The sequence below is a fragment of the Orbicella franksi genome, chromosome 13 (assembly GCF_964199315.1).
Source record: "Orbicella franksi chromosome 13, jaOrbFran1.1, whole genome shotgun sequence".
NCBI lineage: Eukaryota > Metazoa > Cnidaria > Anthozoa > Scleractinia > Merulinidae > Orbicella > Orbicella franksi.
The window spans coordinates 22,492,996-22,506,519 of record NC_138157.1 but is presented as its reverse complement, the minus strand read 5'-3'; the positions used below and the strand labels follow the sequence as shown (position 1 = coordinate 22,506,519).

Sequence of the window (13,524 nt, the reverse complement as noted above, 5' to 3'; positions counted from 1 at the left end):
AGTCTATTGAATTTTCTATTTTTCTATGTTTGGCAAAAAATGGAAAAATTGCAGTTGTGCCTATTTTTTGTTGCGTTTTCCATATTTTGGTAAATTGGAGAAATGTCATCAATCTTGTTAAACATACTGTTGTGATTTTAAATGTACACGCAAACGATTTGCTGAAATATCTAGCTTTTAAATGGCCGCATACGGGCAAGCAGCGTCGAAGGACTGGAAATGCGCCAGTTCTTGGCGGGACCTTCGAAAGATGGTGGGGATTGAGAAAGTAGTGACCGCTAATTACATAAAGGAACTTATCGAAAAGTAAGCGAAAACACACAAAGAAGTAGTAGAGATATTAAGACAAGGATGTCCAGGGGTTGAAGGCCTATCCGAGAGAAGCGTTCGGCGATACTATGCTACGAATAACATACAGCGTCATTCTTCAGGTTTGACATCTGTAGATCTCGACAACGTGGTGGCTTCTGCAATTGCTAAGGTGAGAGCATGTATTTACTGTCTCCTTTCGAAATATTATAGAAATAATCGGCAATCTGCTTGAGTGATACTTTGGGAGAAATCAAGCTAACACTACCAGAAAAAACGACTTGTTTGTTTGTTGACGAGAACTTAGTCTTATTTGAGTCGTCACGCAACACTGATGCATGATCGGGAGGGGAGCGTTGCGTGACGACTTCAATGAGACTAACGAGAACTATGCTTCTGGACGTTATGCTATTAAATTATGCAGTTTAACTCTCATAAAACTTGGTTCTACCTAGAACTTGGGAGAGGTGTCCATGGGCTTGTCCAGTCTTGGGATCAACAACCGTAACTTACCTTCTTTCTATTTTGTCTTGCGCTATATTTATAGAATAATTAGTTCCCTTTGTAACGTCACTGCCACCCGACGGTACCCATTTCGATAACCCACTCCCACTCTGTGTCTATTCCCTATTTTCTGTCCATTTGTCAGACCCATTGTTCTTTTCTTTTCAAAATACAAAAGGTTGGTACAACGCGCGGAAGAAAAATGATGACTGGCTATATCACACATGCAACAGGCCCGCGCCTTGGGGTAAACGGCGTAGGACGAGCACTCAAACGGGTCAATCCACAACAACACCGTGAACGGCAGACATCGATTACTCGCCACCTCAATCCTGTGCCATACTTCGCTGAATACTTTGGACACAAACTTCATCTTGACCAGAACGAGAAACTTGTGCGTTATGGCGTCACCGAGGTCATAGCCGTGGATGGCTACAGTTCGTTTATAACTGGCAAATCGGTTATGGCTTTAAAAAATAATATCATCATTTACAGGGATGTATTCAGGTTAGGCTTTCGTCCCGTTATAATTAACCATCATTTGCATTAGAGAAAGGTGTACAAAATTATAAGTTGTTTCAAAGCAAACACAAGCTTTTTAGGCTCAGTTTCTTTTTTGCTGTCACCAGGGAAACGCCCTTACGATATGGTATGTTTGACCAAGTCCTAGTCGACCATGGCAGAGACTTTTACTTGGTATTGGCAGTTCAGAGTCACATGAAGAGCATGCGAAATAACACAAGCAGACAGCCATACATACAGACACAGTCAAAGTGGGTAATTAGGCTAATGAATCTGTGGTAACAATATTAATGGGTATAATGGGATTTCCAGGAAAAAATCAATCCACAAATTAGAAAAAAAAACGACTCAAATACCTGCAACAGCAAATTTCTACATCAGATTTTGTGGAATTTGATGTCGCTTGGCCCAGGTCAAACGAGAAGAACTAAACTGCATGAGCGAATTAAGTTCATAGTCCTGAAGTTCGACGCTTGACTCAACTGAGTCAACTGAAGCAGATAGTAGATCTAAATTCGAATTAAGTTCGACGCTTGACCCAACGGTCGAGTTTCACCCATTTGGATTTCACTCAGATTGCAATTTTGTTAGCCTCATGTGAACCTGGGCCAACAGGTCGGATAGTTTTACGAGTCAGTCATTTTTCCAATTAAAGTTAATCTTCCTTTCTATGGTATTTCTTTAGAATCATGCCGTGGAACGGCTTTGGGTAGAAATGAATTGCCGAATCAATTATCCCATAAAGCGTGCTCTCGTTGAGATGGAAAATAACGGTATCACTGATATGGAGGATGACGTGACAAAATTCTGCGTCTCATGGGTTACAAGGCAAGTTGTGGAGGTGGGACTTGGATACGCAGTCAATTCCTGGAATTCGCATCCTATTCCAGGGAACTCATCTCTTAACCACTTGAGATTAATAAGGTAATGCGAGACTTCTGACTGACAGGCACTTTATTATCGTACAGGCAAAGGTGTCCCAATAGAAAAACGATGTACAAACAACAGGGCTTTTGCTGTTGATGTGAACGTTATACCGACAGTACAAGTAGCTACACAGATGTTCAGTGGCACGCTGACTCCAGAGCAAACCTTTGGTAGAGATCCTTTAGCGCCTTACGTTACAAAACATAGGCACGCAAGGCGTGCAAGAGTTATTTTTTGTGTGTGTGAAGTCTCGGAGATAGGAGCATTCATGGAGCTGTTTACAGTAATGATTTGGTTACTTTTAAGTTTTTTTGGTTACGATGTACAGCAAGAAAAAAACTGGGAATTTATGATGTACATACGATGTCACATCGGTAATGGTAAGATAGCTAAATAGTGAGCCATAAAATGTTTGACTGAACAAACTACAGTAATCTGACACGTCTCCAGATTAATGTAGATACCATCTTATTTTTTTCTTTGATTCGTTCTTTGATAAAACCCACATTGTGATTGATGTGACACGTGTACATGCATAACTCCCTCACTCACCGATCACATAGCCCTTCCAACCCCCAAGGGGAATTTTTGCTCAAAAATACTCAAGTTAAGAGACCTTTTCGTATTTTATGCGTGTCGTAAGTTTACCCTTTTACACAACACAACAACACTACTTCACCGAAAATAGAAAGAAACAGAAAAAAACCTCTCCGACACATTGAAAGTCTGATTTAATTAAATTGCTCTTTAACTTGGTGCCACGCAGTCTTCAAAGAACATTTGAGCAGTTTTGATACTTTTTGCCTTTAAAAATATCGGACTGAAAAGAATGTCATAAAACGCCCATCAAATAAAAATAAACTGCTACTGAAGAGACGTAAAAACCGTCCAGAAATGAAAGCTTTTTTGTTTATAATTCTGGGAACAATAGCCGATAACTTGTCAGCTCTAACTGAATTTACTCCCATATAAAAAACAAGTGTTAAGTTACCATTTGTAACTAAAGATCGCAAACATCTCGTGGGAAAGAGTGGTGACGATTCGTCAGCTCTAATTGAATTTACTCCCTTGTGAAAAACAAGAGTGTCAAATTACCCTTTGTAACTAAAAAATAAAAGCATCTCGTTATATTTGCATACAACAAGAACAAAACAATCGTCACCTACACTTACTATTGTAAACGTTAGAACTGTTTCAAATCTAAATAGTCTCGTTTCCTCTAAAACATGTCCTAAGAACTAGAAACGACGACTCGTGACCTCTAATTGAATTTACTCCTTGTGAAAAACAAAAGTATCAAGTTACCTTTGTAACTAAAAATAAAAATATCTCGTTGCATTTGCATACTACTAACACACGAACTGTTCCAAACCTCAAGGCTCATCTCGTTCGTAACTAAAATCCTCAGCCTAACCCACAGAAAATGTCGAAGTAAGCTCAATATATACTTCCTCCTCTTTTATAGAAGAATAAATATGGCCGTTCTTAACTGTGTCGGGATCAAATCTTCTCACATACCATTTACCTTTACAACAAGAAATTTGATTGCCTGTTTATAGTAGATCCAATCTGATTGGTGTGACATACATACATCTCTCACTCACTCACTCACTCATCCATTGACCCATCCATAACATACCCGACGCGCCGACTAAGAGGTATTTTTTTTACAAAAAAATAACTCAAAAATGATGCCAGGCAAAGGGAGTTCAAGAAATACTTTCCGAGTTTCGTAGTTTTGTTCAATGAAATTGCCATTACAAATTATACCCCTTTCCAAGATGCCATACTGTACTATTTAAGACTGACGAATTATGTTGCCCGTAGGTAACTTGATAATTCATTTTCAACTATGTCTTGTGCGAATCTATATCATTAACTTCAGGGTCTTTACTCCGATAGAGTAAACACTGTTGTCATTGTTAAGTTACTTTTCTGGTAACCAGAAATTTTACTTTTATTTGTTAATGAGGGTTTTACAGTATGATGTGTAACTGATAATGACATCACAAAATAAAATTATATTATGCTAAATGTAGATGAGATAACACCTCTTCTTCTGCACGTAGGATGGGTTACAGGTTTACAATGGAAAAGGCCAAACTTTATTGTAGGCGAATTTCAACAAACTGAAAACAGACAATACAGGATCACAAAACGTTATCAAGTCCCGATGAACTGCACGTGTTTGAACAACATTAAAAACACTGCAGACCAGTACGGGTACACTGAAGAATATTTGAATCATTCCAGTTACAATGACAACAAATATATATTAATTTCAAATAAGCTAGTGGGAAAACCACAGAAAAACATGACAATTTTCGGTAATTTGAACTGATGATTAAATCACCATAGGACAACATATCCTTATCAAATATTTCTGAAGATACAATATTTCAACGAATGAAACAACGTATCAAGATGTTCAGTTCAAAAACAATAGACAATTCATGTATTTGTATTAGTCTTGCTCATTCAGCTTTGATATTAGCACTGCGAAATCTTCAACTCCTGTCAGGACGAAATGCTTATCTCTTCCGTCATCATTTTTGCAAACCGGACAACGATTGTCCCGCTCAAACCACCTCTCAACGCATAATTCACAACCAAGGAGGCGCTGACAACACCCACACACTGTAAGGGGTCGAGCAATTTTCATGCAGATACAGCATTTGAAATTTTCAGTGATGCTTCTGCACAGTAAATTATTACCCTCCACGGTTCTTGTCAGCTTGTCCAGTTTCTCTGATATTTTTTCTAAAATTGGGAGATGTAATGGCTCGCCCTCCGCTATAAATCTCTTATTTTTGTCTTTTCCCCTCTCACCTTGCCTTTTTTTTTCCTCTGGTAATTGCTCAGGATAACAGCAAAAATCTTTTTTGCAGGTACATTCCAGAAGTCTTCACCTTGAAAAAAAGTGACAAGAGAGCTGTTAGGGTAGAAAGCAACAAAGAAATGCGATAAAGAACGCCATAAAGACATGCGATACAAAGCGTAAATTTTTTTGAGTGTCCAGTTTTTGCTTTGAAGGCACTGGTTGACTTATATATATCTCACTTCGAAGTACAGCAATTTCAATTGATTTCAACACAGTGACACCTGAACGTTACAACAAACACCTCGTCTGTATAAGCCCTAGGACGTTAAGGTGGTATGGTACCCTCAAATGGACCAAAACGTTTGTTTAAATATGGTGAAGAAAGATCAATTGTGTGCTATTGCACTCAAGAAGAGAAATTAAATTTCTAGAGTTTTACTCAAAATGGTTGCTATGGAAACCAGCCACAGCCTTTTGAAGTAGTGTTTTACAGTATTGACGCCAACACTTCCTGCTCTTTAACAAAACAAGATTTGACTGTCAAATAAGCATATCGTGTAAGTTTCTGTTTTGTTCTGTGCAATGAACCTAAGTTTTGACTCTTATTTTCAGTGCTTTTTACAGGCTTTATTTGGAAATAACCTTATTTTTTACCACACCCAGTGGACAAATCATCTCATGTCACGTCACAGACGTTAAAATGTTACGATTTTTTGGTTTATAACATCACGACATTATCGGTCTTTGATGAGCCCAAGTTTCGGGAATTCTTCTTAAAAACCTTGCAAAGTAGAAATGTTGGCGCGAAGTCAGTCGGTACAAAAGTAAACTTTTGAGAAAAATGCACTTTAATTTTCTTGCACGAAGTATTAAGCATTTAACGAGCCACAAATAGCCGGGGGGGGGGTGTTGCAGATTGGATCTCGGGGGACGGGGTGCAATGGTTGTTCTATTTTGTAAAAAATTACCGCAGTTGTGGGAAATATTCCTTTTCATAAGGGAAATGAATGAGCCTGTGATGGCAAAGCTTTTCACAACTAATCATACCAATCGAGTTGTTCATGTCTTTAAAGTTTTTTCTAAATAGTTTCGTTCATATTTATTAAAACTAAACTATATTTTTGGTCACGTTCTTGTAGCAAACAGTCGTTGCTACGGCCGTTGCTACGTGAAAAAACTTATACCACTGTGTACTTTCCTTAAATTTTACACTCATCTCGAAGAAAATTCGGCAAGATCGTTTCAGAGTCTTTTTGACAAGTCCTCAAGGGTCTTAAGTCTGGTATTTCCAAGAAATTGAATTTTTCATGAACATTGCCATATTTTATGGTATCATACCCCCTTAAAGTAAACGCCTAACTGCCAAAATGGAACAAGGCTCTACGGCTGTCCCCGCCCCCCCCCCCCCCCCACATCGCGCCCCCTGTTGGGTATCCGTTCTGATAAGATTTCAAGTTATTTTGCGTCTAGTAGATAGCGTAAGCTTACTCTACAAAAATGCGATGGCCCGGTTATGGCGGATCTGACGTCACATTAACTCCACGCCCTTGGATCCGGCACCTTCTTGAATTTCACGATTTCCGTGAGATTATGGAAATTAATGGTGGCATTTTAACAATACATAATCACAAAACACTTCGAATTCCATGACTTCATTTAAGACTTACCCTTTGTGGAGTCGGTATCCATTATTCGAATCCGTGAATATCCACGATGACCAAGTCTTCGTCTAAATTTAAATACTCCTTCACCAGTTTTGCAACGTCGTTAACGTTACAGTGTCCAGGTTTCAGTCTCAAATGGGCCATGTGGGTCTTGACTATTTCTTGATCTTCGAAATGGGCTAGGAAAACGACGCGTTTAAATCCAGTAGACACTTTAGGTTTCGACTTCCCTGAAATTGTCAGCTGGTTTCCAGCATTTCTCTGCTTCTTACCCTGGGTCGAGGAAGTACCAGGTCTTGCTGTATTGATTCCCAGTTGCTGTGGTGAAGGAAGGTTTCCCCAATCTCCACAGTTGGATGCCCCAGCTGGCCCAGTGAATTGATCAGGTACACTCTCACTCATGACCTGCATTGTAAGTTTGTCTTGCCAAAACGTAGCATCAATACCACCACCGATGTCACTCGAAAATTTGGCAATCCTAGTGAAATCATCTTCAAGGTACAGTGTTTGAGGAACAACCTAAAATGGAGAAGTACTTAAATGTAACTTTTTGTTCATGAAATGGCTTATGTGCGGTGTAAAACGCACCAGTGACGTCATCAGGCAAACAGTCTTCAGGGTTACCAGGATCTTCAGGATCACCAGGGTCTTCGGGGTTTTCGGGGTCTTCGGGTCTTCAGGGTCTTCGGGGTCTTCGGGTCTGCGGGTCTTCGGGGTCTTCGAGTCTTCGGGTCTTCAGGGTCTTCGGGGTCTCGGGGCCTCTGGGTCTCTTGGGTCTCTGGGTCTCTTGGGTCTCTGGGTCCCTGGGTCTCTGGGTCCCTGGGTCCCTGGGTCCCTGGGTCCCTGGGTCCCTGGGTCCCTGGGTCCCTGGGTCTCTGAGTCCCTGGGTCCCTGGGTCCCTGGGTCTCTGGGTCCCTGGGTCTCTGGGTCCCTGGGTCCCTGGGTCCCTGGGTCTATGGGTCCCTGGGTCCCTGGGTCCCTGGGTCCCTGGGTCTCTGGGTCTCTGGGTCTCTGGGTCTTTGGGTCTTTGGGCCCCTGGGTTTCTGGGTCTCTGGGTACCTGGGTTCCTGGGTCCCTGGGTCCCTGGGTCTCTGGGTCCCTGGGTCCCTGGGTCTCTGGGTCTCTGAGTCTCTGGGTCTCTGGGTCTCTGGGTCTCTGGGTCTCTGGGTCCCTGGGTCTCGGTTAATAAGAGCTAAATGGAAATACTTAAGAATCATTCCACTTATATGTCGATAAGTACTAGCTGCAGCTAAATTCGTGAAGAAAGCGTTTTTTAGCTCTTATTAACCGAGCAGGAGGTCTGTATGGGAGAATCTTGACCGAGGTCGTGAGTACAGACCGAACACAGTGAGGTCGGTACACACGACGGAGGCCAAGATTTTCCCATACAGACCGACCAAGCTCGGTTCATAAGATGTATATTATGTAGCGCAAACAAGAACAATTTGTTATGGTTTGTACCGACATTTTGCTTGCGAACGGCGATGACCTGAATTTAATTCTGCCAAAGTTTCCTTGTCCTCTTTACTTTTTTTTCTCATCAGGCTTTTTGGCACTTCCATAAATAAACATTGTTAGATGAAAATAATCAATGACTTTGCATTTTAGTTTGCAACATTTTCACTGCAAAATATTAGCGGTCTAGAAGCCGATCTAGATGGGAAAATCTAGACCGTTTTCAATATCGATTTCAGCCAATCAAATTCGTGAATGTGGTAGTTCCCAGTGCTTGTGAGACAAAGCCATGTAATAAATAAAAATAATGCCCCCGTGGTGTAATTGTTTGTTTTGCGTAGGTTGGCTAGGAAATGTACAATGATTTATAACGCGTGCAGAACCATCGTACGACTAATTAAACCCTTTGTTTTGCGACTTTTTCGCTGCCGTTGGGGTTTGTATCAGGTCGCTGCTGTTGTGGTCTATAAAAAGTCACGATGTCGACATATCAGTGTTCCGTTTGCTTCTAGATTTGCGATTTAAACCTCGAAGACATTGAAAAATTCCAAGCGAACAAAACTGGAAAAGTCTGTACCATTTGCCCATGGAAATTTCCGTAAATTCACACCGGAATTTTTGGTCGAATGGAAAGCGCCCAGTGTCTCTCCGCCGATTAAGACTATCGCGTCACGTGATTAATTTAAACCAATAAATAATAGGAGAAAATTTAGTGGTGAATTAGGATGTTGTAGATAGCGAGTAGCCTAGAAGTGTGGGGTTGTTATTAAAATGGCGGCCGCTTCTTTACGTTTTCGAAGTGTGCGTGTAGATGATTTAGATAATTTGCTAAATAAGTTTTGAAAGATTAGCAGATTATATAATAAACACGATCAGATTATTCGCACTCGATTTCTATGCGGGATGGTTGACTCAAGCTGTGCCCGCCTCAACTATCACGCGAATGACTATATGAAGGTACATCGTGGACAAAATTCCGACCACACAATATAGTGGTGCTCCGTGGTGCTTTCAGAGATAGTAAAACTAATAACAAAGACGCTTAATTAATTAGCTAAACAGTTAACTCGTCTCGGCCATCAGAACGCAAAACAACTGCTGAATAAAGCGACAAGCCATCGAGGAGTGCCAGATCCTCATTAATTTTGGATGAGTTAAAATCGGTTGCTTCAAGAGACAAATAACTTTACTTCCTCCAGAATTGGGAGCATTAATGGTTTACTGGATTACCTGCGTTGTTATCCTAATGCATTACACACTCGGCATGCAAGTGAATATATGAGATCATAGATCGATCATCGCATGCTTGAAAAACACTCGTCATGTTAGGTAATGAGGCGCAGCCCAGTTGTCTGTCACCCATTGTGTTAGAAGATATCTTTAAACGGGTAACAGTATGAATCTACAGGCGCCCCAAAAATTAAGAAATAATCTCCCCATAATTTTTTACAAGCCAGGCAACGCGTACGTGCTCCTGTTGTAATAGCGAGGGCAGGTCACACACCTCGTACAGACACAATGCTACCATATTCTTCTACCTGGGATTACTAATTTTCAATTTACTTAACCATATGGTCTTTATTTCCAGTAATATATCTCCGAGAAGCCACATAGAGAATGGAGTACCACCTCGCCCTATTCTGTTCGGTCGTCTCAGCAACAACTTTTAGTACTTATCTTGTCCTGGGTAGAGACAAGAACTTTCAACTCGGTCCTCTCGATTCACAGTCACAGGATCGAACCTCTCAAAATACTGATTTAATCTATCAGTATGGTAGTTGTAGAATAAGCACAAACCATACCTGGTGTTTGAAGTTTTATTCTCTGTATCACTGCCCAGGGCATTCCTGGGTATATATATATGCATGAAAACCACCATGAAAGTGCATCTCCATTTTAAACAAAACTATGCTATGTCATATCACTACTGCCTGTAAAATGTTCAAGTAAGAGCCAGTATGTATCTGATTTCACTTGTAAAAATGTGGTATATCTACATTCAAGATACCAATATCAAAATAGACACATTTGCCTCATACATTTTAGCATAGATGGTATAATAATTAGAATATGACTGTTAAATATAGCTGGTTTTATACAGAGTGAGTGAGCAGATTCCTTAGTTTTTCTGGTAAAACCTACAACATTGTATTTGCTAAATTGCTAATGACACCTAAAGTATGAATGACAAGCGAGTGATCCTGTGTTAACACACTCAGCTTACACTCCACTATGAATGATAAGTGAGTGATCCTTTGTTAACACACTCAGCTTACACTCCACTTTTTGTAGTACACTGTAAGCACATAGAGAAACTTTCAATAGCTATGGGTTTACACTATATATTACTTATTAAAATAAAGTTAACTTATATTTAGTTGATGGAGAAAAATAATATAATAAACAATGTTTTTTTTCCTCATTTCACTATTGTTCAAATATGAAAAGTCTTAAGTACATTTCCTGTTTTGGTAATACTGTGTATTTTAACTAGAAACACATTTTGTGGCAATTAAACGACAATAATATTCACCACATAAATGGCTACTTCCAAAAAAGGCAAAAAAAAGCAATGCTTAAGTATTGTCCTCAGTCTATTACTGTTTCTCCTTGATGTACAATAAATTACACGATAATAAGAATGGAGTGTTAAAACTTTTAAAACCTGATCTCAATGCTACAGCTGTGTGATACTGATTTGGTTCATTATAGAGTTGCATGAATCACTGATTCAGATCTACCCAGAGGAAAAAATGACTAAACTCAACCTCCCTTTAATTTTGTGCGTACCAAACATATTTTAATAATACATGAATAATTTCTTTACATTTGGACCAACTGCATTACACTTTCCTTGAGAACCTTTGGTAAGAGATGCTGGACAGAGCTCAATAATATACCATGTTAACTTAACTACATGTACATCAATGTAGCTTCTTCAAACAGTCACACTAGTATCACAGTGTCATGAGCTTTCTTCAACCCTAGCTTACTAGCTTTCTCAGTGGACCAGAGAGGGAAACTAATGCGAGCTGATGGCAAAAATTTAAGGACTCTGCCCATTTGAGCACCACGGGTCAGGCACTTTGAAGTACACATTAGAAAATCAAGAAAAAGCACATAATGTGTGATTATATCATGGCCTGATTAACTAACATAGTGATGATAATGATGGTGACTGTGATGATGATGGTGTTCATGGCGATGGATGACAGGCTGTCCATCATGATGATACATGTCACTGTCTCTACAGCAGTTGTGCTTACAGTGAGTATGTTCACTATGTTTGTGATGGTGTTGTGGTTTTGGTGAGGTATTGCCAAATGCAAATGACTGACTGCCTGTATGATAAGGGTATGTTAGGTGGTCTGTGGCAAGATCCAGGTACTGAGGACAGCGACGCAAACCACAGCCCACTTCAAAACTGTCAGCCTGACAGACACGGTGACGATGTTTATGTTTATGCCTCTGGTGCTCTTCAGTGATTCCATCCTCATTCTTGTCATAAGTATGAGACCACTGATTGATCCAATACTTTACTTTGGCCATTTCATTACTGTTGGATGATGGTGGATTGCACTCACCAGGTCCAGTTTGCATTCTCTTGGGATAGTGATACATTCCCTTTGAGTCAACAGGACTGAATGCTCTCCTAGTTCCATTCTTCAGACAATCCTTTTCTATGGGTTGCCTCTGCTCACATCTCCTGCAGGAGGAAGATCTGCGGTGATGCACACCACTCCTGCCATGATGGTCAGGGTGTGTGGGTTCACCCAAGCTGCTTTGTGGTCTGACTTGACTAAGGAAGTCTGTGGATGGGGGGTTCACAGTCATAGAGCCTTCTCTCTCAACTGCAGCATATCTTTTAGCCTTGCTTTTCTTAGGATGGTCTTGTAGGTTATTAGTTGTCAGAAAGCACTCAGGCCTGGCCATATCTGTCACATCTCTACTCCTCTCCTTTGAGAGTGATAGTCGCACACAGAGTTTTTTAACAGGGTCTTTTTGCGCACTCTTGGGTCGAGACATGCTTTTTCCCAGCACCTCATAAATTGACTTGACAAGGTTTTTAAGGTCCTGCAAACCAGTAGAATGGCTGTTAGATAATAGCTTTTACAAAGAGGCTATGGCCTCATGTTTTGAGTCCAACCTATCCCCTTTTAATATTTATTCAGTGTTTTCAAAACTAGCTGCCAGCAATCGCATCCTACGGCATCTGTTCCATTTGGGGCCTTCCCTTGGGTAAATTCTATGTTAAATAAACTGGTTTCTCAAAAGAGTCAACAGTCACTGAAAGAGTTTGTGAGTAAAGAAACATAAAAGTTTCGATGAGATGTTCGGTGCAACAACACTTAATTGCTAATTCTGCTTGCCATGTATAAGTCAATTTAACATTGTTTACAGGCTCAGATTGTAACAAAGACGGCGGTTTCTAATGGAGAGTACTCTAGATAAAAACACATTCCGTATTCAAAAACAAGGCAAATGGCAGAAAAGCAACAGCACGGGCTAGCAAAGATGGGGTCAAATACCAAAAGGAAATAGGATGTTCTATGAAATTATTCAAGGCAATCCAGATATTAATGTATTCATGATGTGTAGACTGTAAAGTCCAGTTTCTGTAGCATGAAGTGACTAGGAATAGTTTTACTCCCCCTGGATGGGATGCTAGTCCATCGCAGGGTTACTCCCAGCATTAAATTCAGCAGTGCCCATTTGTACACCTGGGTTGAGAGAGGCAAGACACTGGCCTCTCTCAAGAACACAGCAAAATATCCCCTGGCCAAGGCTCGAACCCGGACCGCTCATTCCGGAGTCGGATCCATGAGGCCACCATGCCTCTACCTTTTTCATTAAGTTTTACACAATCCTAATCCAGTCTGTATCGAAAGTTTTTGGGCTGACTGTGTACACCAATTTGGCAGCAGGGGCAAATTAGATCATGACTGCACACGTGCAGTAAGTATGTGTTAGATTCAATTATGAAATCTGCCATTTGGTCAGTTGACCTGCACCTCTTTAAAACCTCTATTTTGATTTGTTCTTCTTAATCTGCACCTTTTTTGTACTTAGCGCTAGGGGTTTCTGCTGTTTACCTATTGTTTCATTTGGCCAATAATAAAGAAACTTAAAAATGGCATCGGTCACCCCATTTTGACCTGCTCATTTTCAACAACAAGCACCTGTTGTTCCTGCCTCATCAGGAAAAATAAATGTTTTGTAGTTTGCGACAGCAAATGGCCCAAGGACTTGTGGTTAGAAAACAAATTTTCTGAGTTGTGTAGCTTGGCAAATCGCCATGATTTACAGTCAGAAAACAAACTT

The 13,524-nt window shown here is 40.4% G+C and overlaps 1 protein-coding gene across 3 annotated transcripts in view; it reads right to left on the bottom strand.

Annotated features, from left to right (window-relative positions):
- Positions 1 to 10,547: 10,547 nt before the first annotated feature.
- Positions 10,548 to 13,524, bottom strand: part of LOC145464938 (protein naked cuticle homolog 1-like) — a 28,817-nt gene continuing 25,840 nt past the window's right edge. For all 3 annotated transcript variants that reach the window (XM_081448749.1, XM_081448750.1, XM_081448751.1), the window contains one exon: positions 10,548 to 12,276. In XM_081448749.1, coding sequence (XP_081304875.1) covers positions 11,350 to 12,276 — 927 coding nt within the window. In that variant the 3' untranslated portion in view covers positions 10,548 to 11,349. The remainder of the gene's footprint in view (positions 12,277 to 13,524) is intronic.